This window comes from Sus scrofa, chromosome 3 (assembly GCF_000003025.6).
Source record: "Sus scrofa isolate TJ Tabasco breed Duroc chromosome 3, Sscrofa11.1, whole genome shotgun sequence".
Taxonomy (NCBI): Eukaryota; Metazoa; Chordata; class Mammalia; order Artiodactyla; family Suidae; genus Sus; species Sus scrofa.
The window spans coordinates 47,440,599-47,461,957 of record NC_010445.4 but is presented as its reverse complement, the minus strand read 5'-3'; the positions used below and the strand labels follow the sequence as shown (position 1 = coordinate 47,461,957).

At 56.7% G+C, this 21,359-nt stretch overlaps 1 protein-coding gene across 4 annotated transcripts in view; it reads right to left on the bottom strand.

Moving 5' to 3' along the window:
- Positions 1 to 21,359, bottom strand: part of EDAR (ectodysplasin A receptor) — a 69,932-nt gene that overhangs the window by 4,277 nt on the left and 44,296 nt on the right. The window contains exons 2-11 of one of the 4 annotated variants that reach the window (XM_013995872.2): positions 19,716 to 19,895; positions 19,045 to 19,167; positions 18,420 to 18,601; positions 12,822 to 12,907; positions 6,372 to 6,458; positions 5,006 to 5,134; positions 4,845 to 4,919; positions 4,611 to 4,683; positions 3,652 to 3,811; positions 2,364 to 2,424 (exon numbers count right to left, since the gene is read on the bottom strand). In XM_013995872.2, coding sequence (XP_013851326.1) covers positions 2,364 to 2,424; positions 3,652 to 3,811; positions 4,611 to 4,683; positions 4,845 to 4,919; positions 5,006 to 5,134; positions 6,372 to 6,458; positions 12,822 to 12,907; positions 18,420 to 18,601; positions 19,045 to 19,167; positions 19,716 to 19,802 — 1,063 coding nt within the window. In that variant the 5' untranslated portion in view covers positions 19,803 to 19,895. The remainder of the gene's footprint in view (positions 1 to 2,363; positions 2,425 to 3,651; positions 3,812 to 4,610; positions 4,684 to 4,844; positions 4,920 to 5,005; positions 5,135 to 6,371; positions 6,459 to 12,821; positions 12,908 to 18,419; positions 18,602 to 19,044; positions 19,168 to 19,715; positions 19,896 to 21,359) is intronic. The other 3 variants (XM_021087105.1, XM_013995874.2, XM_013995875.2) reach the window with 3 other exon arrangements.

Here is a 21,359-nt window from a genome sequence, read left to right as displayed (position 1 = left end):
TTGAAAGGAACCATGATTTAAAAAAAAAAATGCTTCAACAAGTCATTACAAACATACTTGAAACAGATGGAAAAATAGACAGCTTTAACAAAAGATAGAGTATATACAGAAGAACCAGATGGAAATGTTAGAGCTGAAAAATAGAATAATCAAGACTGAAATTCAGTAGATAAGTTCAAGGGCAGAATAAAGACAGAGGAAAGAGTCAGCTGGATAACAGAATAGAAATTACCCATCTGAACAACAGAGAGAAAACAAACTAAAAAAATACAGAGCCTCAGGAACCTGAGGGGCTTTAACGAAAGATCTTGCATTTGTGTCCTGGAGTTCCAGAAGAAGAGTAGAAAGAGGGCAGAGTTGAAAAGAGAAATAACAGCTGAAACTCCCCGAACTTGGAAAAAGCTAAGCCTACGGATTCAAGAAGCTAAGAAAATACCAAAGAGGATAAGCCCTGAAATATTCCTTTCAAGACACACCATTGCAGTTCCTGTCATGGCTCAGCGGTTAGTGAACCTGACTAGCATCCATGAGGACTCAGGCTCAATCCCTGGCCTCAATCAGTGGATTAAGGATCCGGCATTGCCACGAGCTATGGTGTAGGTCGCAGATGCAGCTTGGATCCCGAGTTGCTGTGGCTGTGGTGTAGACCGGCAACTATAGCTCTCATTTGACCCCTAGCCTGGGAACCTCCATATGCCTTGGGTGCTGCCCTAAAAAGACAAAACGACCAAAACAAACAAACAAAAAGACACACCATAAATTTCCGAAAAGTAAAGACAAAGAAGGCTTGAAAGCAGCCAGAAAAAAAAAAAAAAAAACCACCACCTTATCTACAGGGGACCAGCAATCAGAATGGCAGCAGGTTTCTCATAAGAAACTTGGAGGCCATTTGCAGGGGTTCTGAGGTGCATGGCTCCACTTACATAACAGTCTAGAAATGATGAAATTATAGAAATGAAGGGCAGACTGGTGGTCTCCAGGGATGGGACAGCTTGACAGTGTGACCAGGGCACCCTATGGGGACTAGCTGTGACTTTTAGGGATGGCTTGGCAGGAAGTTACCACTGGGAGAAACTGGATTGAGGGCCCTGGACCTGTACTGTCTCTTCCCACTGTGTGCAAATCTACAAAGATTTGGAAATTGCAGGTTTAATGAAAAACTAAACAAAACACAAGACACTGAAGCCTGGGCCTCAGTGCAGACCAGTTACATCAGGATCTGGGGCACAGACAGCAGAAGCTCCCCACGTGGCTCTTGGCCACCCAGGGTCCAGGGCTCTCAGCCTCAGCTGTGCGAGGGGTTGTGTGTTCCTGGGGCACCTGCCCTAGACAGTGCGGCAGCTGAGCGCCCAGGGCTCCAGGCTCCTCTGCACCCATCCCCAGGCAGGGGACCCGGGCTGGAGCATTTGTGGAGTACGGCCCCTTTTCTGCAGGCAGATGAGCAGAGCTTTGGGCCCTGGGACTCAGCCGTCATTTCCAGCCTGCAGAGCACCTTCTGGCGAGCCTGCCCTAGGCTCAGTGCCTGGCCCCTGGGAAGTGGGTGGGCCCCTGACTCCCTGCTGCCTGGGCCACACAGGCAGGCCACCTTCGAGGGCGGCGGCTGCAGGACCAGAACCGGGTGGCCACTGAAGCAGGGGATTCCCTAACCTCAGCCAAAAGCGTTGTTAACCTTCTGGATGAAAAAGAAGGTAACTGGAGTTCCCGTCATGGCTCAGCAGAAACGAATCTGACTAGTATCCATGAGGTTTCGGATTCGATCCCTGGCCTCCCTGAGTGGGTTAAGGATCCGGCATTGCCATGACCTGTGGTGTAGATTGAAGATGTGGCTCAAATCTGGTGTTGCTGTGGCTGTGGTGTAGGCTGACTGCTGTAGCTCCAATTCAGCCCCTAGCCTGGGAACCTCCATATGCCACAGGTGTGGCCCTAAAAAGACAGAAAAAAAAAAAAAAAAAAAGAATAAGATAACTTAGAGGCTGGATTTGGAAGAAGGTGCGAGTGTAGATTCTGACTTCATGATACAGACCTTCCTTCCTGGTTCTGCTGCCTCTGCCCCACCCAGTCCAGATGCAGGGCCGCTGGGCACAAGGCAGACAGCTACACTTTACCACAGCCCCAGGGCAAAGCCACTGAGCCGTGCTAGTGCAGAGATGGCATTGTGAGGGACACAGAGTACCTGTCCCCTTGGGCCCACGTGTCCCCAGCAGGTCCTGCCACCTCCCGAGAGGGGAAGGGCAGTGGGCAGGACTGGGACCTCATTGAATAGCTTGGAGAAAAACCACACATCCCTCCATGCCTGTCAGCCCAGACTGCTCTTCTGCCCTGGGTCCCGGGGAAGTCAGCACCTGGCCAGTCCATCCGCTCACCTTCCACGACTGCACACACATTGGCGTACACATCCAGAATCTTCTTCCTTCGACTCTGAATCTGTGAAAGAAGTCAGGAGAGCATTAATCCTCAGGGACGACCCAGGCATCCATCTTAGTATCAGTGGACGGCTGCTTCCCCGATTTCCCACCAGAAATGCCAAACCACGCCCTCACGGAGCATCCATCAGAGTCACCTGAGGAAGCCGTTTCCTGGGTCCAGCTCGGGCACCCACAGTGCCCACAGGGTTCCCTGGGCTCCGCCGACATTCAGACTCTTGAAGTGACCAGAGGCCATGTCTGGCCTCAGTCTATTTGGAAGGACGAACCTGGGGACCCAGCTCACCCAGGGCCACTGGGACGCTGGGGGCCATTCGTGCAGCAGCCACAGAACCAGGCAGAGCCCTCCTCTGGAAAGGAAGCAGCTCCAGCCAGCATGGCAGGTACACAAATGGCCCCAGCAGTGAGGTCTCAGGCCCGAAACACCATCCTTCAAAACGACCCACAGCCTCCAGGGGCCCTGCAATTGACAGGCCCCTTATGGAAGTCACTGAATTCGGAAGCCTGGGTGCATCCTTGTCAGGACCTGGCAGCAGCCTGCATCCCATCAGGGAATTTTTGCTATGAGCAGTGTTACCCAGCAGGCTTGGGTCAGGACAGCGACCCTCAGGCCAGCTCCCAGGCAGCTCGGCCAGGCTGTGCTCTCTGCCTCGGCTCCCACATGCCGATAGCCCTTCGCTGGGTGACAGATGTGAGCATATGCGTGCGTGTGTGTGTGTGTGTGTGTGTGTGTGTGTGTGTGTGTGTGTGTTGGGGGGGTGGTCTGATGAGATACAGGCCAGTATACTTCCAAGGGATTTTGCTGTTCTCTATGTTCCAAGCAATTTAAGCTTTTTTCTCTTGGCTCATTATTCCTTTTCTTCTATAAAGGTGTAAAATAAGAGGACTAACTTTTTTTTTTTTTTATGGCCACATCCATGGCACATGGAAGTTCCTGGGCCAGGATTGAATCTGAGCCATAGCTGCCACCTACAATGCCACAGCTGCAGCAACACTGGATCCTTAACCCACTGTGCTGGGCTGAGGATTGAACCTGCGCCTCCGCAGTGACCTGAGCCACTGTAGTCAATTCTTAACCCACTGGGCCACAGCAGGAACTCCTAGCTTTTCTGTTTTTAATGCCTTGTTTTGAACCTGTTCTCTGGTGGGGCTCCTGGGATAAACCCCTTGTGTAGCAGAACGTTTTCAGCAGAAAGGCAGTGTGTCAGGGTCAGGGTACAGGCCTTACCCCAGCCGCCTTGGTGGCAGTGACCGGCTTCTCCCGGGCCAGGTGGACTAGGGACAGGAGGCACAGCTCTGGGGAACCCTGCCTGTCAGGGGCTGGCTCCTCGTCACTGTCTAGACTCCGGTTTAGCAGCTGCTCCTTCTCCGAGGAGGCGTCATTCTCACTGTCGAAACAGGACTTGGGTTAAGGGTGCAGGGCTGGCCAGCCTGCCCTGCTGTCCCTGTGATAGAGAAGGTAGGGCAGTTACCTGTCCTGCTTTACTGAGAAGCTCTGGGCATGGGACATTAGATAGAGACACCCCAAGGTAGCCGTGAGCTCTTGGGGCCTTGGGGCCACCATTGGGTGGGCATGGCCTCTGCTCACCTCTCAGCACCCCCAGTCCCCTCCATCCACACCTGTGTCTCCACCAGCAAAGGGGTTCACGGACCTGCACTGAGTCCCACAAGGTCTCAGCAATGACTGGAAATAAAGTGGAGCAGACCTGCACCCCTGAGCTCCTTTGACTGGGGGGAGGGACTTTGGGATGTCCTACAGGCTAGCAGATGGGCTCACATCACACCCTTGCCCCCCACCCTAGGCCACGGCCCTGGCCCACGTGGGTCGGTGCTTAAACTCTCAAAATCTTTCCAAATGTGTGAAAAACAACATCCTTTTTTACAGGCATCTTGCTTGCTTGCTTCCTGTGATTTGGCTTTAGACAAAGAACTACATTTGCTAGAACTGGGTCACAGGAATGAAGTCCCACCCAAGGGCCACTCTGGAGCAGAGGGCATGGAACAGACAAGCCAGAAGCCTTCAGGGCCCAGTGGAGGCGGCCAGCCTGATGCTGTCCCACCTGAACAGAGCTGTAGGCACCATGGCCCTGCTGTCCCCGGTCCCAGGTCCCTTTCCTGCTTGGACCTGAGGACCCCACCTTCCAATGGGACTAAGGGCTTCCGCCAGGGCTGCCCAGCTTGACCCACCTCTTAGCAGACTTTGCCTGAGCCGCTGTCAGCTTCTCGAATTCATCCTTCTCGGAGAAAATCACCACGTTGTCTGTGGGAACGGGAGACAGTGGGGGAGACGGGAGGGAGGCATCAGAGTCCTGCCCAGGCCTGCTTGGAGGGGACGCGCCTGAGCCTTGGCCCCAGCCTGCCCCCCGGCCATGCTGAGCTGCTCATGCCCTCCTGGCCGGCCCACACTCCAGAGCTGCTGACCTTGGGCCTCTTTTTTCTCCTCTTCCTCGCTGGCTGGGGCTTCTGGGCTCTTCCCTGGGGGACTGGAGCAGCAGGCTGGGTATGGGGGAGAAGGGCATGAGCGGCCAGCTCACATCGGGGTGGTGGGTGGAGGGGCGGGCGTGGGCGGTGGGAGCAGGCACCTGGGGTGGAAGGCCTGGCCTTCAGGATGTAGAACGTGATGATGAGGACGATGGCAACGGCCATGGTGAAGATGGTGGACATGGCGATGACCAGGGCCGTGGCCAGGTGTCCTTGGCCTGAGAACTCTGCTGCAGTCGGGAGAGAAGCCTGTGACATGGGGCTCAGGGCCCCTGGGAGCGGTGGCCCTGCCACTAGACCGTCCGGGAGCCTTGGAATCAGAAGCGCTTGCTTGCTTTGTCTGAGAACCAAGTGCTTAAGGTTGCTCTGGGTGTCATGTTGGGACCACTAATCGGGCCCCTTTGCTGGTCAGATGCCCAGGATGCTCCAGGGTGTCTGCACTTGGGACCCTGGGCAGGTGGGCGTGGAGAGAGCAGCCCATGAGCAAACTGTCCTGAAGACGGTTCAGCCCAAGACTCTTCTGAGCAAAAGTCAGGATGGAAAGTCACCTTGTGGGGCCAGACTTACTCTTGCTTTGGAGCCTGTGTCTTGTGCAGGCTCAGCTGCTGTGTGACCAGGGCCATGCAGAGAGGGGCAGGGGCTGCCTTGCGCTCCTCTGCTGGACCCCGCCTGCATCTCCCCAGGAAGGGAGATCTGTCCTGATTCCCCGAGGGAACAAACCTGGACCTGCTCTCAGGAAACAGGATCCAGGTCACCCCCACATGGGTGGGGAGGAGACGCATCCAGACCGCAGATGCCTGAGGGAGGCTGGTCCCGCTCATTAAGGTGGAAACCAGGCATCACCCCCTCCGGGCTGCCCTCTCCAGGTGGTCCTAGTGTTTCCTTCTCTTGGTCCTGGAGGTAGTGTGGTCCAGGTACCTCAGCTAAATCTTCCTGCCTTGATACTTTGTGTGAATGTGGGGTCGGGTTTGGGGTGATGCCAGGGCTGTTGGGCTGTGTGTGTGCACCCTGGGATTCTGAGAGCACCCAATCCTGAGACCTGAGCCATGGACCTGCCTCAGAACTGGAGGCATGAACACAGTACGAGGGAAGGGGGCTCAGGTGTTGCCCGAAGCGCCCCCAGCCCAAAGCACGCAGGGAGTGACGGGCAGTTAGTGGAAACTGGATATGAAAATTCGATATGGAAGCTGGATATGAAAGTGTCAGGTCGGCAGGTTAATTTGAAGGCCCAGTGGCCTGAAGGCTGCCCCCTTCCTGTCCTGATCACCAGCGTGAGGCAAGGGGCCAGACACCATGTGATCAGTGCCACACCTGCAGAGACTTGCCAGTGTCCAGACGAGTGTGGTTGTCACATAGGCAAGCCATTCCAGGTGGGATGGTTCTATCCTGCTAACCCCTCCTGCAGCTCCTCCCTGCCCCCCGCTAGGTTCAGCTCTCGGTCGGGTCAGTCAGCACCCGGCATCTTACCTTTATGGGCTCGCTGGGGTGGCAAGAGGGTGCTGCTGCTGGGCGTGCGGGGGAAGTTGGCTGACACTCCCAAAGTGGCTCCCGTACCTGCAAGCAGGACAGTCACTGTGGGTCTCTCAGACAGACTGGGAAGCCCCCATCTCCCCCCTCAGAGAAAGAGCTGACCCAGCTCCCCTGTGGCAAGGTTCTCATGAGCAGCAGAGCGCATGGACCTCGCCACACACAGAACCTGGACCCAGACTCACAGGACCTGGACCTAGACACATAGAACCTGAACACACACAGGACCTGGACACACAGGGCATCTGAGGGGAACGATTTCTAAACTACAGCTCGGGCCACTGACAGGCTGATAGGCAGGGTCCATCCAGCTGAACTGTCCACATGTCTGTGTCCAGCAAGCAGAGGAGGTCCCAGGGACCGGGCCAGAAACTCTGATCCTTTCACCTATTAAAAGCCAGGAGATGGAGTTTGCTTCATGGCTCAGTGATAACAAACCTGACTAGTATCCATGAGGATGTGGGTTCAATCTTTTGCTTTTCTCGGTGGGTTAAGGATCCCGCATTGCTGTGGCTGTGGTGTAGGCCGGCAACTGCAGCTCCAATTTGACCCCGAGCCTGAGAACCTCCCTATGCCGCAGGTGTGGCCCTAAAAAGACAAAAAACAAAAACAAACCAGCAGAAAACTACAAATAAAACTGGGTGCCGGCTGGGAGGGACAGGAAGGTGGGGTACCAGCCCCGAGTGACCCCACTTCTATGAGTTAGAACCTGAATGCTGCCTGGACACTGGGAGACAGTTGAGAGTGGAGGCACTGGGTTCCCGAAGCCTGGTAAGGCTGCAGTCCCCCTGCCTGACTTCCTTGTCCTTAAAACACCACTGCTGGTCAGACATCTGGGACCAGAGGCATCTCTGCTGGGGTTTTCGGCTCCCAGAGCCCAGGTCTTCACCCCTCTGAGCTTCTGGCCTTTGCCCTTTGCCATTGTCACTGGTGAGGCTGTGTCCCAGACTGCTGCACACAGTGGGGCAGCCCTTCCTTGTCCCCAGTGCTGCTTTCCTGCTCCATCCTTGACTACTGGCCTCTGGGTGAGTCTAGGCTCTCCCACGTGGATGGAGGGCAGGGCTGAGGGGACTTTGCGTCACTGGAGACCCCAGGGCTGACCTGCCAGGATGGCCCCGGTCCGCGTGGAGGCAGCAGGTGGTTCGCGGTGGGAGGAAGGACCCGAAACTTCTCTCCCCCTCTCCTGGTGGCTCCTGAGTGTGTCCAGAGCTGGCCTCCAGAGCCTAGACAGATGTCCCTCTGCCTTTCTGGAGGATCAGCAGCTTCTCCCACCCCACCCCCAAATTTACAACTCATCTCATAATTCAAATGAGATTTAAATGGGATTGGATTGATTTCACCCTCTCACCTGGCCTCAGACCCAGCTCCTGTGAGGGGAGGTGGAGGGGCCACAAGGGTCAGCTGCAGAGGGTGCTCAGCCACCACTCAGAGCCCGCCATGGGGAGAGGCACATGGGGCCAGCTTCAACCTCAACCCGATTTCCTTTCAAAACAAAGAGGTGGTTGGAAGGATCTGTTTGTAAGGCTTGAGGCGGCTCAAGCTACATCGTCAGGAAGACAAGTAGCCGTGGGCTCTGCGTGTGGGTGTTTGTCATCTCTGTCTGTTCCTGCCCCTGTCCGCTGGGGCTTGCCAGCTGAGGCTGGTGACGAGCTTGGGGACACAAACATGCCCAGGCTTGTGGTCTAGAAAGGGACAGCCAGAGCAGCCAGCGGCCAGACTTACGAAATGCCTCTGCACCCGACAGGTGGGGCTGGCACAGCGACCACATCCCCTTGTGCCCGTGGGCACACCCATCCTGGCCAGATGACAAACTGGGCCTCTGCTTGATCCAGGACACCCCCAGGTGGCCTCCAGGTGATGTCACCTGCACAGCCTTGGGCTCCTCACTGAATCCCGTGGACCAGACAAATGTTCTATTCCGAACACACCCGGGGCGGGGGTAGGTGGCTGCAGGGCCAGAGGGCTACCTCTCTGGGCGTCACCCTCCGGACAGCCCCATCGGGCCTGTGCGGCCAAGGTTCTGGTCCCATGAGGACGAACTTGGCACCAGCACAGGTGTTTGGCGTCAGGAGGTCTCTGCCCATCCACAGGAGCCACCTGGGTTGGGTCCTGAGATAAGAGTATTCCTCAGGTGGGATTGCCCTTGGGTCTCCTGCTGACCACGGGGCGGGGGTGGGGTGGGTGGGTTTTGGCGGGGGCAGAAGCTCCCACAGGTGTCTTCAGATGAGAACAGGGGTCTGGTTCTGCTCAGCCCATGCTGAGAGGAGCAGGCTCGGGGATGGGGGATGTCTGCTATCCTCCGGGTTCTTTGCACTGAGCATGTGGCTTAATGTGGCTGCCCCTCTGCACTGGGCCTCGGGGGAGTGACCGGGCCCTTGGCCTTTTCATCCCTGTGAGCTGTGGACACAGCGGTGTGTACCAGTCTAGCTGGGACCCTCTCCGCAGGGAACAGTTGGGTTTTGGGGGTGGATCTATTGATTTGTACAGCTGTGAGGTATGCCCTGGTGCGGAGGCTGGAGCCCTCAGACCCAGCTGCTCAGAGGGAGGCTGCAGCTCGGACCCCCTGCCCGGCAGCAACAGCTGGAGGCGCCTGCTGGGGCCAAGGCTTCACATTCAAGTGGCAGTTCTGCTGGGTGTCTCACAACGCCATCTGGACAGACTGGCTGGCCCTCCTGGACTTGGCTCCCAGCAGCGGTCCCTGATGTGGTAAGAAAACAGCTACAGTGCTCCCCCTGCCCAACCCAGGCCCGCGAGGATGGGTTCCTGTGGCTGCGTCCGTCTTACTCAGGATGGCAGGTGGCTGGGTGGACTCGCTGCAGGGACCTGGACCAGGCGCTTCCTGCACCTTCATCCCCACAGCAGCAGGCGGGCAGGTGTCCCTCTCATGGACAAGGTAGCTGAGGCCCAAAGCCAGGTGACTTCGCCAGAGTGGAAACCTGTCGTGAGGCCCAAGTCGTGGCCTTTCTCCTGCCAACATGGATCCCTTCGCGGGACCCTGGGAGAGCACTCGGGACAGAGTGGGAACAGAGGAATCCTGACTATGCTGGTGCTCAAGCACCAGGGGGTTCCTGGTGTGGACATCCCATGATGCAAGCCTGGGAGTCGGGGCTGTGTGGGTGGGCCAGGCTTGTTCCCTGCCTCCCGGACAGTGGGGCCCCCTCAGGACAGGAGGGAGCTGTGCACCCTGGGGCATCCCAGCCACCCCTTGCACCCCACTCTTGTGTGCTTCAGGTTTCAGAGTGCTTTGGGCTCATGGATGTTGGGCCCTGGGATTGGATGCAGGAGGGAGCACACACCTTCTGGGTCCCTTAACCAGCCTGTTCCACAGGTGGGGAAATGCAGGTGCCCAGAGGTCAGCTAAACAGGGATCTATACCTAGGACAGGCTCCTGACGGGCACCAGTGGTTCCCAGAGCGTGGTCCTGGACCCCCAGCCCTGAGTGACGGATGCACCCTGAGTGACCCCCGCCCTACACTTCATGGCTGAATAGACGCCGCTTGCTTCAAGGATGGGGAGCCGGGCACTGCAAAGAGGGAAGGGTGAGTGGCCCAGACATTCCTGTAGGACATCTCCCCAGCCCTGGGACATATGTGTCCGTGTCACCGCTCCCCTGGAGTCCATTCCCAGCTCTCTCTGATGTAGTCCATAGGAGCCACTGCTCAGTGTCTTGGGGTGTTGAGGGGCTGGAATCACACAAGACAGGCCCAGGTGGTCACATCCAACCAAAGCAGCGTCCAGGTGGGGGGCAGAGCCGGGGGACCTAAGCCACTGGCTTTCCTGAGGTGGGGCTGCCAGCAGCTCTGTGAGTGGGTCACGGTCAGCCTTTCTTGCCCTGCCTGCTGACCCCGAGCGGGAGCTCCACATGAAAGGTCAGTGCAGAGGGAGGTGCAGGTCCCAGGTGTGGAACCCACACATAGACCCCCACCCAGGCAGGCTCCACTCCTCATGTCAGCCTGCAAGTCCTCACTGACTGTGCCTCCCCATTTTCCAGATTGGCAAACAAAGGTCAGGTGACTTTCGAGGTCACAGAGCAGGCCCCCAAGCCCCCGCACTCTCAGTTTCCCTTCCTTGCTGGCCTCCTTCAGGGCTGGGTCCTGCAGACCCACTGGGACTGGGCTGAGGCTGCTGTTCAATAAGCAGTTCATTGGGGGTGGGGGGGAGGTCTGCTCATCTTCCCTATACAATGGGCCTTGTGTTGGAAGAGAGGAGAGGGGTCCTTCCTGGGCCTAGAGCTCTCCTGCTGCCAGGTGGCCAGAGGGATCCCTGGCCTGCATGAGGACATGGGTCACATGAGCTTCCAGACGAAGGCCATGGGGAAGAGTTGCCTGTATCCCAAGGTCCACAGTGAGAAGCCTTTTCTAGACGGGTGGTGAGCGTCTGACTTCTCCCCAGACTGGACTTGGTCCCAGAGCTCTCTGGGCTTGAATATTCTGAGTCCCCGCAAAGGCCGCCAGCAGTGGGGCTCACTGCACCACCCCACAGGTCCTGCAGGCAGCCTGGGCCTCTGAGACTCTTCTAATTGTGAATTAATTAGCACCTGGCTGGGGAGGGAAGTTCAGCTTTAAAGATGTGCGAGCCCCGCATTGCCCCATTGCCCTGCTCATCTACTGAAGGACTTTGGAGGAGAGGGAATGGCCTTCCCCTCGGGCAGCCCTGCCCCGCCACCCACAGCTGCCTCGCCACCCACAGCACCTCCTCCAGCTGGTCCCGAGGGGCAGGGAGGTGTTGGTCCCGCTGGTCCCGAGGGGTGGGTAGGTGCTGCTCCCCCCTCCTGCCCTCCGTCCCTTCCTCCTGGTGCCCTTAAGAGCAAGATACTGTGAGAAAGTTGGGTGGGCAGGGCCCCATTGTTGAAACCGTGTACAAGCCCCTGAGACCCTGTGTTTTGGAGTAAAAGGCCTTTCCTTTAGTTCTCAGGCCTCCCCTTAGTCTCAAAAGGCTGACTTAAAGAGAATGATGAGGAACTATTGTTACAACTAAAAACTAGTTCAAACCGTCCCTATGATGTTATGTCCTGCCGTGGCCCACTCACTTACTACTAATGGTTACTTGCTAGTTAGAGTTCTAGTGCACCTAGTGTCTGGCCTTTCACAAATGCTCTCTTCCTTGATTAAGTGCTTTCTTCGACCCATAATTACTTTCTAGTTAGAGTTCTATCACACCTAGTGTTTTCTTTTGTAATTGAAACATCCTGTAACACGCTTTCCCTGTAAGCAATCTTCTCTCCAGAGAGAAGGTCAAGGAACAATAACCCCGAAGACAACCAGAAACCATCACTGGACCCACTGACGCTGGCTGTGATGACTCTGAAATGATCTATGGATGAAGAGTAATGCAGATACATTAATCCATAATCCTGTCTTCTGAGCAAAACCTATAAAACCCCTCACTGTCCCCTCTCAAGGGAGGACATAGTTTTTTGTTTGTTTTTTGTCTTTTTAGGGCCGCACCTGCAGCATATGGAGATTCCTAGGCTAGGGGTTGAATCAGAGCTGTAGCTGCAGGCCCACACCACAGCCACAGCAACACGGGATCTAAGCCTCATCTGCGACCTACACCACAGTTCACGGCAACACCAGATCCTTAACCCACTGAGTGGGGCCAGGGATCGAACCTGCATCCTCATGGATGCTAGTCAGATTCATTTCCACTGAGCCACGATGGGAACTCCCTGAAGGACACAGTTTTGAGGTATTTAGCCTGCTGTGGCCTCCTTTGCCTGACAAAGCAATGAAGCTGTTCTTTCTGCTTCGCCCAAAACTCTTAACTGGTGCCAGTGTACAGAGGTCGTGTTTTTGGCTACAGTGTGGGCCCTCGAAGGCTCGGAATGGGAGTGGGGTCGCAGACTCCCACCTCCCTCCCAATCCTCCTGTCATCCATCCGTCCACCTGTCCCACTTCACTAGTGCCTCTCTAGACCCCAGACCGGAGAGGTCATACACCTCTGAAGCAAAGATCCCTGGCCCTTCGTCACAAATGGATGCCCATGCATGTCACCCCGAAGTGAGAATAGGGAAGGCCAGCCCGAGGTGGGGTTTTAAGCTCACGTGTCAACTCGTGTACACCCTGTGCTTTGTGGTCACTCTTCATAGTTCCCTGGGCCTCCCCTGGTTTGAAAACCAGTGAGAACTCACACCGCCCAGCGCTTGGCAGTGCTCAGCAAAACACCTTTGTGTCATGGGGGTCTGCAGCGATGGCACGAGAGGCACGGCTCAGATTTTAGGGCCCCCACCTTACAGGTGGGCATGCTGAGGCTCACAGAGGTCACTGACTTGTGGTCCTGCCACTGCAAACCCCCTTCACGGACCCACTGCCAGGATGGGCTGCTTCCGCAGAACAGAAGGTACCAGCGCTGAGCCAGCACCGCAGGCGTGGGCGAGCAGGGGACACTCACATTCCTTGGTGTTGGGGGGCGCCAGCAGGCAGGAGTAGCAGACCATGCCGTAGATGTTCCGAGGCCGGTTCTCCAACATGTAGTAGCTGCGGGCAGGGGAAGGGAGACAAGGCAGAGCAGACAGGTAAGCAGGGTGAGACCAGGGCACACGGTCGGCACACCTGCGATGGGAGCTGGAGCAGACGGCGGGAACCACTTCCTTTCCCAGGACTGGCCCGGCTCGGCCATCTGAGTGTCCCTCTAAATGGGGGCTAGGGCCCTTGAGGAGTTCCCCCCAGCCCCCACCCTCAATGGAGGTGCAGCTCGTGTTCCAGTGGGATTGCGGGCAAGTGTGTCTAAGCCCCTGGGACTCCGGGACCTCCCGGACTGAGTGGGACTGGCCGGCAGAGCATGGCTACAGCACAGACTGCGCCACCTCTAGAGCGGTTGAGGCCACTGGCCTGAAATGCCGCCAGGTCCTAACTGAGGACGCACTTGATTGAAGCCATAGGAGAGCTCATGCTGGGGCTGCACCCACTTGCAAAAAGGTCAAGGCCTTCAGGTAAGGCTGCCTCAAGGTTACCCCTGAGCTTCCTCATGTCGTGTGCCAGCCCACAGTCCTGCAGCCCTCCTGCGCCTCCCCCAGGGTTCTCCTCGATGACCCAGCCTGAATTCTCTGCAGGCTGCGCACCCCAGCGGCTCAGGATCCTGCCCATCATAGGCCGCAACCCTTCTCTGACCCATTTCCATGGAACACACATGGAGCCATCCACCACTCGGTGAGAAGACAATCCATAAAGTGAGCTGGTGCCCCTCTTTGCTGTTGGATTTTTCCTGTGGTTGTTTTTAATCTCTTTTTTATTAGCCATGCACTCAGGCCCCAAGACAGCAGCAGTGCTGGAGGGGGTCTGGACCCAGCCTCCAGGAGCTGGACTGTTACCAGCAACATGATGATCATAACTGCCCGCCCTTCCTCAGAGCCTTTCATCCTCAGATCCCTGTGCATCTTGTAAACATGAATTAGCCCATCTCAAAACACCCCTCAGAGAAGCCACAACATGCACTTTACAGTTAGGCTCCCAAAGCCACATTCTGCAGTGCTCCAGAGCCATCTGCCCATGCGTCTGCTCCAGGAGGCCTCCGAGGGGCGGCCAGGCTGGGCCCGCAGTTTCTGAGAGCCCGGCCTCGGTGTCCTGTGTGGGCATTGGACATGCCCTTATAGCGTGACTTTTCCCTAGTTCTTTTTTCTTTTTCCTCCTGTTCTTCAAGGGATGATTGAGGTGAGTAGCCCAAGACAAGATCGGGTTCAGGTGGGGCTTCCAGAACCTCTCTGCAAGTCAGCAGGAACCAGATTCTCCCCAGGATCCCCTTTCCTCAGGGCTCCTGAGCTGACGGACGCTCCCCTCCCCTCCCCGTGCGGTGGGCAGAACCCACCAGAAACTTCACCCCGTCCTCTGGCCATGGGAGGCCCAGTCAGGAGTGGACGTTGTTGGAGCCCAGCCAGAGGGAGCTAGTCTGTGGGAGAAAGATGCCCCAGGGAGGTTATAAAATCCAGCCTCTCTGCGTGCTTTGTTCCCGGGCCTCCCACACAAGTCTCTTGCAACAGGAAAGCCCCGTTCGGCTCATTGTTCAGCCAGAGTACCGGCCACAAGCTGACACACAGAGGAGAGTGCGCAGGACGGGGACAGAGCACCTGCCAAACCACAGGTGGGGAGCCAGCCAAGGCAGCCGCAGTGTCAGGAGCCAAAGAGAGGCCGTCTGTGCGCATAGCCAGGAACCTCGCTCAGGGGTGGGGATGACCTTTCTTGAGCCGAGAGTCCCCATGATCCTCCTTTGGGCCAGGCCTCTTCCTGCACCTGGGGCGCGTGAACCTGGGACATGGCCCCAAAGCACTGGGCTCACTGGAGCCAGCGTGGGATCTGAGGCCAGAGGTGATGCAGGGCCTTCTGTGTGGGCCTGGGGCTGGGAGAAAGTCATGTGAACGGTCACCTCTCAGGGCACAGCTGGCCTGAACCACAGTCCTGCACCGTGGAGCTGAGTGAGGCTGAGCCACGGTATGTGCTCCGCTCCAAGTCTCCGTCAGCAAACATCTCCCTGGTGAACGTTCTGGGTACAAGCGAACCCAGTACAGTCTCTCCGGGACCAAATGGCTCCAGCCCTAGGCACGGGTCCAAGGCCTAATCTTTCTGGATAGAAAGTCCCTGTGGGTCTGAGTAAGAATGAAACAGGCTGCTTCAAGTACAGCATGCCCTGCAGATCATCCAGAACAGTCATGCGGCTTCCCAGACCCTGGGGCACACGGGCTGAACCTTGTAGGAGCCAGGAGTGCCCACAGAAGAGGCTCCCTTCTGTACTCACCACATCTCACTCTGTGGAGGAGCCTCACGGGCCCACCTGTGTATCTATCCACCTGTTAGGTGTTCTGGTCTAGACGCCACCACCGCCTCCGGTTCCACACACACCTCCTCCACCTTCCCTCTATCTTCCTCCTCTTGCATCCATGGCCTCCTCCCTCCACCTCCTCCTACATCCATGTCCTCCTCCTTCTTCCTCCTCCTGCATTCATGGCTCTTCCCACATCCATGTCCTCCTCCTGCATCCACATCCTCCTCCTTCCCCTGCATCCACACCTTCCTCCCTCCTCCTGCATCCACACCCTCCTCCCTCCACCTCCTCCTGCATCCACGGCCTCCTCCTTCCTCCTCCTGCATCCACGCCCTCCTCCCTCCACCTCCCTCCTGCATCCACATCCTCACAAGTGGCACCACTGCCCACAGGGCAGCCAAGGCAGGGTCTGCCCCACATCCTCTTCCTTCTCCCCACACTGAGCTCTCCCTCCCTGGCTCCCATGACTCCCCTGCCCTGGTCCCAGCTCCATTTCTCCCCGATGGTGCCAAGAAGGTCACTCTAGGTACAGCCTGACCGTGTCCTCCACTGGCTTAGAAGTCGGCACGGGGAGCCGCAGGGGCACCAAGGTGAACTCTTAAGTCCTCGCACCTTTTCCCCTCTGGCCCTGCCCCTTGTGGTCCTGCAGCCCCACTGAACTTTCCATGCAGCACAGGGACCACAGCCCCTCATGCTTTGTCTTGAGCATTTCCCTCCAAGAGCCCTGTCCTCTTCCCAGCCGGGCCCCCACCCCTCCCAGCACAGCTGAGGAGTCTTCTGAGCCCTTTCCCGGCCCCCCTCCCCAGCCAGGAAGGACTGTCCTTCCTGGACCCCTGGACCCCTGGGTGTCCCTTGTCCCACTAGGCTGTGGTCACCCATTTTCCAAAGAGAGGAACCCCCTGCCTTCCTCTTTGTCTCACTAGTATCTACCCAGATGGCTCTTAATTCAGAGGTTTAAGAAAATAAAAGCAGGGGCTGTTACTCGATGTTGTGACTGTCAGGTCAGATGCTCACACCCAGAGGCTCTTGAGGCAAGCTGAGATTTTGTGAAGGGTGCCATTTCCTTCCCAAGGTGAGCATGGCCAGGTGTGCGAGCTTTTCCTCCACAGCTATAGCTAATCCTCAGATTTCATTTCTCGCATGAGTTCTGTGTCTGCACCAATCAAAACCAATCAAGGTAAAGTCCTATGAAGAATATGTTACCAGAGACTGATTCCAGCCAGTGAAGCTCAAGGACCTGCTGAATTTCTCCCATTCAAACAGTGTCTGCACAGAGTCCTCCAAGACCCTTATGTCATTGGAGGGAAAGTCTTGATTCTGCTCCTAACATGTCCCCCTGCTTTCTTTTCTTTTTAGGGCCCCACCCGAAGAATATGGAAGTTCCCAGGTTAGGGGTAGAATTGGAGCTGTAGCTGCCAGCCTATGCCACAGCCGCAGCAATGCAGGATCCGATCTGCATCTGTGACCTACACCACAGCTCACGGCAACACTGGATCCTTAACCCACTGAGTGAGGCCAGGGATCAAACCTGCCTCCTCATGGGAACAAGTGGGTTCATTGCCACTGAGCCACGGTGGGAATTCCAAACGTGTTCTTTTGGGTGGAGCCCCCGAGACATGCTAGCCTCCAGAATTAAATCAAAGCTGCCGGCCACAGAATGTTCATTTTATCAAACTTTCTGAGAGAACAGTCTAATGCCCCCACCCCCAGCCCCAGGCATAGCTATTTGCTTGCTTGCGTATCGAGAATAAGGCCCCCTGCTTTCTTTAGCTACGTGACAAATACGTTTGGATTGTACTCTGTGTCAGGGGCATGGGCTTGGGCTTGTCCAGCAAATCCTTGAGCATGCAGGTCTGCAGCCCAGGAGGTAGGTCTGAACCAAAGACAGAAAACTGGAGAGACTGGGGGTGGGGGACAGTCACCAGCAGAGAGGCAGTGATAGAAACCATGGAAATGGATGCATCCTAGTAACGAATTGGAACTAAAGTTCATTTCTGTAAGTTCAAAATGTCTTCTCTTGTTAAAGAGTTTTTGGCTTTCAAACTATTCCTAACTTGGAGGATCTTTCTGTACTTCTCTTTCTTATATGCTAATGTCCAGTGTTCCTGTTTGGACATAGTCTTAAGTTCTCTCTCCTCTCAGGGGCGTAATAACATGTGACCACTGGGCTGCAAAATAGGGTGTGCTATTCAAAACGCTGCTGCTCTGCGACCACTGCCATCATCTGCACCATCTCTGTGTCCATCAGCACCACAACCACCACCTCCAACACTTCTAGCACCTCCACCATCACCTCCATCACTTTTTTTTTTTTGGCTTTTTGCCATTTCTTGGGCCGCTGTCTCGGCATAAGGAGGTTCCCAGGCTAGGGGGCGAATCGGAGCTGCAGCCATGGCCTACACCACAGCCACAGCAACGCGGGATCCGAGCTGAGTCTATGACCTACACCACGGCTCACGGCGACGCCAGATCCTTAACCCACTGAGCAAGGCCAGGGATTGAACCTGGCACCTCATGGTTGCTAGTTGGATTCGTTAACCACTGCGCCACGACGGGAACTCCACCTCCATCCCTTCTAATGCCTCCATCATCACCACCTCTATCACGTCTAGCACCTCCATCATCACCGCCTCCATCATTTTAGCACCTCCATCACCACCTCCACCACTTCTAACACATCCATCATCACAGCCTCCACCACTGCTAGCACCCCTATTGTTATCACCACCATGATGCCTTCAGTTTCCGGTATAGCCCTTGCAAGCACAGTTTATGTGGCCACCAGAGGGAGGTAGTCACTGGGTGTCAGGGATGGCCTTTCCTCGTCCCAAGGGAACTTGCTGATGGTCCTGCTTACAAGAAGGAAGAGTCTATCTTGCAGTTTCACTTTTTTTTGGGGGGGGAAGACTTTTGACACATAATAGGACTGGGGTGGAATTATGGGCAACATCTGACTCAAACATTTCTATTAGTAGCGTTTTTACCCAGTTCTTCCCAGAATACTAAAAATACTAAAAAATAGTACATCCATACGGAATGTTGATTTTCTCTTCCCAGAGCATTCCACATGTATTGTCCCACTGTGAACACTCAGCACAGCTGCTTGATTTGGGTCGGAAGAGGGTGCTATTATGAGGGTGTTCACTTAGCCTGGGTGGGCTGCCCATCCTGGGAAAGGTGGCAGGATTCCGCCCAGCCACTGGCCTGTGGGGTGAGGGCCGTGCCGGTGCTCACCCAGGGAGACAGGGCCCGCACTCGGCGTCGTTCTCCGTGTCCCCAGGCGTCAGCACCGTGGCCCGGAAGAAGCCTTCGCAGTCCTTGTGGCGCCGGCAGATCTGGTAGCCTCCTTTGGAGAACTTCTCAGCAGGGCAGGGCACACAGCCGTAGTCCTCGTCTTTGGTGCCGTAGCCACAGGACTGGCCGAGGAAAGGGACAGGGCACAAGTGAGGCCCATAACACCCTGCTGGGACCGGACCCATGTCCTTGGGCCACCGGGTGGGTGCACCAGCTATTTTCAGGAGTTTCTCCCAGCCCAGGCTGCCCGACCCATCCTGACTGTCCTGAGCGCTCCCCACTCCATCCCCAAGTCCAGCCTCTCTTGACTGTTCCTGGATAAAAAAAAAAAAAAAACAGCCAAGCTGGTGGCCTTGGTGCCTGATTCTCGGTAAGAGCCTCAAATCCTGCAGCACAGACGGCTGGCTTCCCTGGCACTTAGCAGGGCAGCACACTGAGCTTCTCTGCAGGAGAGGCCACTGCAGGAGCACACACGTTTGCAGAGAGTGCCAGCCCGCTCCCTAGAACGTGAGCCACTGTCCACCTCCCAGGCCACTGTCCCCCTTCCTAGGCTGCTGAGTCTTACCAGGTAGGGCTCCTCCCCTGGCCCGCATGGGGGACATGCATGGCACAGCCCTGTGGTCTGGTTGTAAAACTCGTTCTCGCCACACGTGGCATCCTCCGCTCCGGCCGGGCACACCAGGGATACCTGCCTCGAGGAAGGGCTCCTTTGGCCTCTATGCCCCCAGAGACCCCACTTCCTGGGTTCTGCAACCCACAGGCTGTGGCTGAAGGAGCCTGGTGGGGCCCCTCAGGCCCTGACGCTTGTTGATGCCAAGTCCCCAGTGCCTTTAGCAAATGACCTGGCAGTGCCCCACCCCAACTCCCCCCACCAGGACCTCCCACTGCCCTCAATTGGTGAGGTCCCTCCTCACCAGCAGTCATATGGTGCCTCTGCTCCTGGGGAGCCCATGGGGCCAGGGCCCTCCCCAGCTCTGTGGCCAGGGTTGTGGAGCTCACTACAGGTGCCAGGCTAGGTACCCCCAGGCAGACCAGGAAGCCTGGCGAGGGGAGCTCCGACCAGAGTGTCCACCTTGGGCTGGGTGCCTTAGAGCCCAATGAGGGGTTGTGTGATCATTCCTCCATGTCTCTGCTGCACAAACAGGCCTGGAGGGTCACAGCTGCTGTAGGACATAGCCCAGGAAAGAGCTCCTGTTGGACCTCCTGGGCGAGGGCACAGGGGCTCCGGCCACTTACCACCAGGACGGGCAGCCAGGCCATCCGTGTGCGGCCTCCCAGGTGTGCCATCCTCTCCCAAAGTTTCACCTGAAACACGTACTTCATCAGCGCTGGGGCTGCAGGTCAGGGCTGCTCCAGCCCCTGGCCACAGCCAGCCCGTGGGTCAGTGCATATGCCTGGTCAGAGGGCCTCTGTACCCTGAAAGACAAGGTAGGTTTTGGAGCTCTGGTTGTGATTCAGCAGTAGCGAACCTGACTACTATCCATGAGGACATGGGTTCGAGCTCTGACTCCGCTCAGTGGGTTAAAGATCCAGCTGTGGTGTTGGTAGCAGACTCCGCTCAGGTCCTGCGTTGCTGTGGCTGTGGTGTAGGCCAGCAGCTGCAGCTCTGATTTGACCCCTAGCCTGGGAACTTCCATGTGCCATGGGTGTGGCCTTAAAAAGACAAAAGAAAAAAAAAAAAAAAAAGGAAAGGTATGTTTTAAGCTGAGCCCTAGGCCCCTTGGACGGTCTCCATGCATGGTCCCCCAGCATCAGGCCATCCCCAGGCAAGAGCTAAGGCCCAGGGCGACAGCCACTGTCCTCACCTCATGCTCAGAGTCTGGAGAAGCGGGGCTACTCCAGGCTGGTCCTGATCCTCTGACCCCTGAGAGATGGGTAAGAACCAGAACTGGGCCCAACGCTCCAGCTTCCCGCTGTTCCAGCCCCACCAGAGCTTCTTCCCCGTCCTTCGTCTGACCATCGAGAGCATGCTTGGGTCCAACCACCTGGTTTTACCATTGAGACAACAGAGGACCAGAGGGCTCAGGGCCGGCCAAGGCCACACAGCTGCCACACGGGCAGGGTGTCCGGTCCTGCTACTCCAATGCTCCCAACCAACTACCAAATATTGCACTGTTGTTAGTTTTCACTTTTCCTCATTCAGAATCAGCCTGAAAGCGAAATTCTGACTCAAAGCCATTTTTCTTGGGTGCCTGGCTGCGCAGAGGGATGGTGGCCTTGCCTAGGGTGCCAAGTTCCCCACTGGGCCACTGCTGTCTCGTCTGAATACCGGGTTTGAATTTGGAATAAAACAGCACACCCTGTTCTGGTGGCTGGGCTGTGGGAAACCCTTCCAGAATCAAGCACTGAATCAATCAGACCAGGGGTCAGCTGGCCATGGGAAGCCCCCACAAGGCCCACCTGAGTCTCCTTGGTGACCTCCCTGGTCACAGAAACCCCCAGTCTCCATCCACACAGAGACTGTGCAGACGCCGGACGGGTGGGGACCAGCCCTGCTTTGGTGAACCTCCTGACCCAGACTGGGGTGGTGGTGGTGGTGGGGGGTGCAGCTGGGAATAAGGGGGTAGGTAGAGAAAGCAGGGGTCAGGGCTGGAGCTACAAGACAGGTCTTCTTTTCCACCCCAGACCCTACTCCGTGAGGATTCTGGAGAGAATGCCCCGGCAGGAGAAGCAGAAACGTGTGCCTGGAAGCCAGTGAGGGGCTGAACCCAGGAGCTCTGAGCCACCTCTGGAGGCCTCTGAACCCACGCCCCTCACATGCAGGGGCTCAGTCAAGTCCGGGTGGGGCCCTGAGAGCTGCTGTTTATCTTTTGACAAACACTGTTCCCCACGCCGCCAGGCTCGTGGATTGTTGACAGGCTGGGATCAGAGACGACTCTA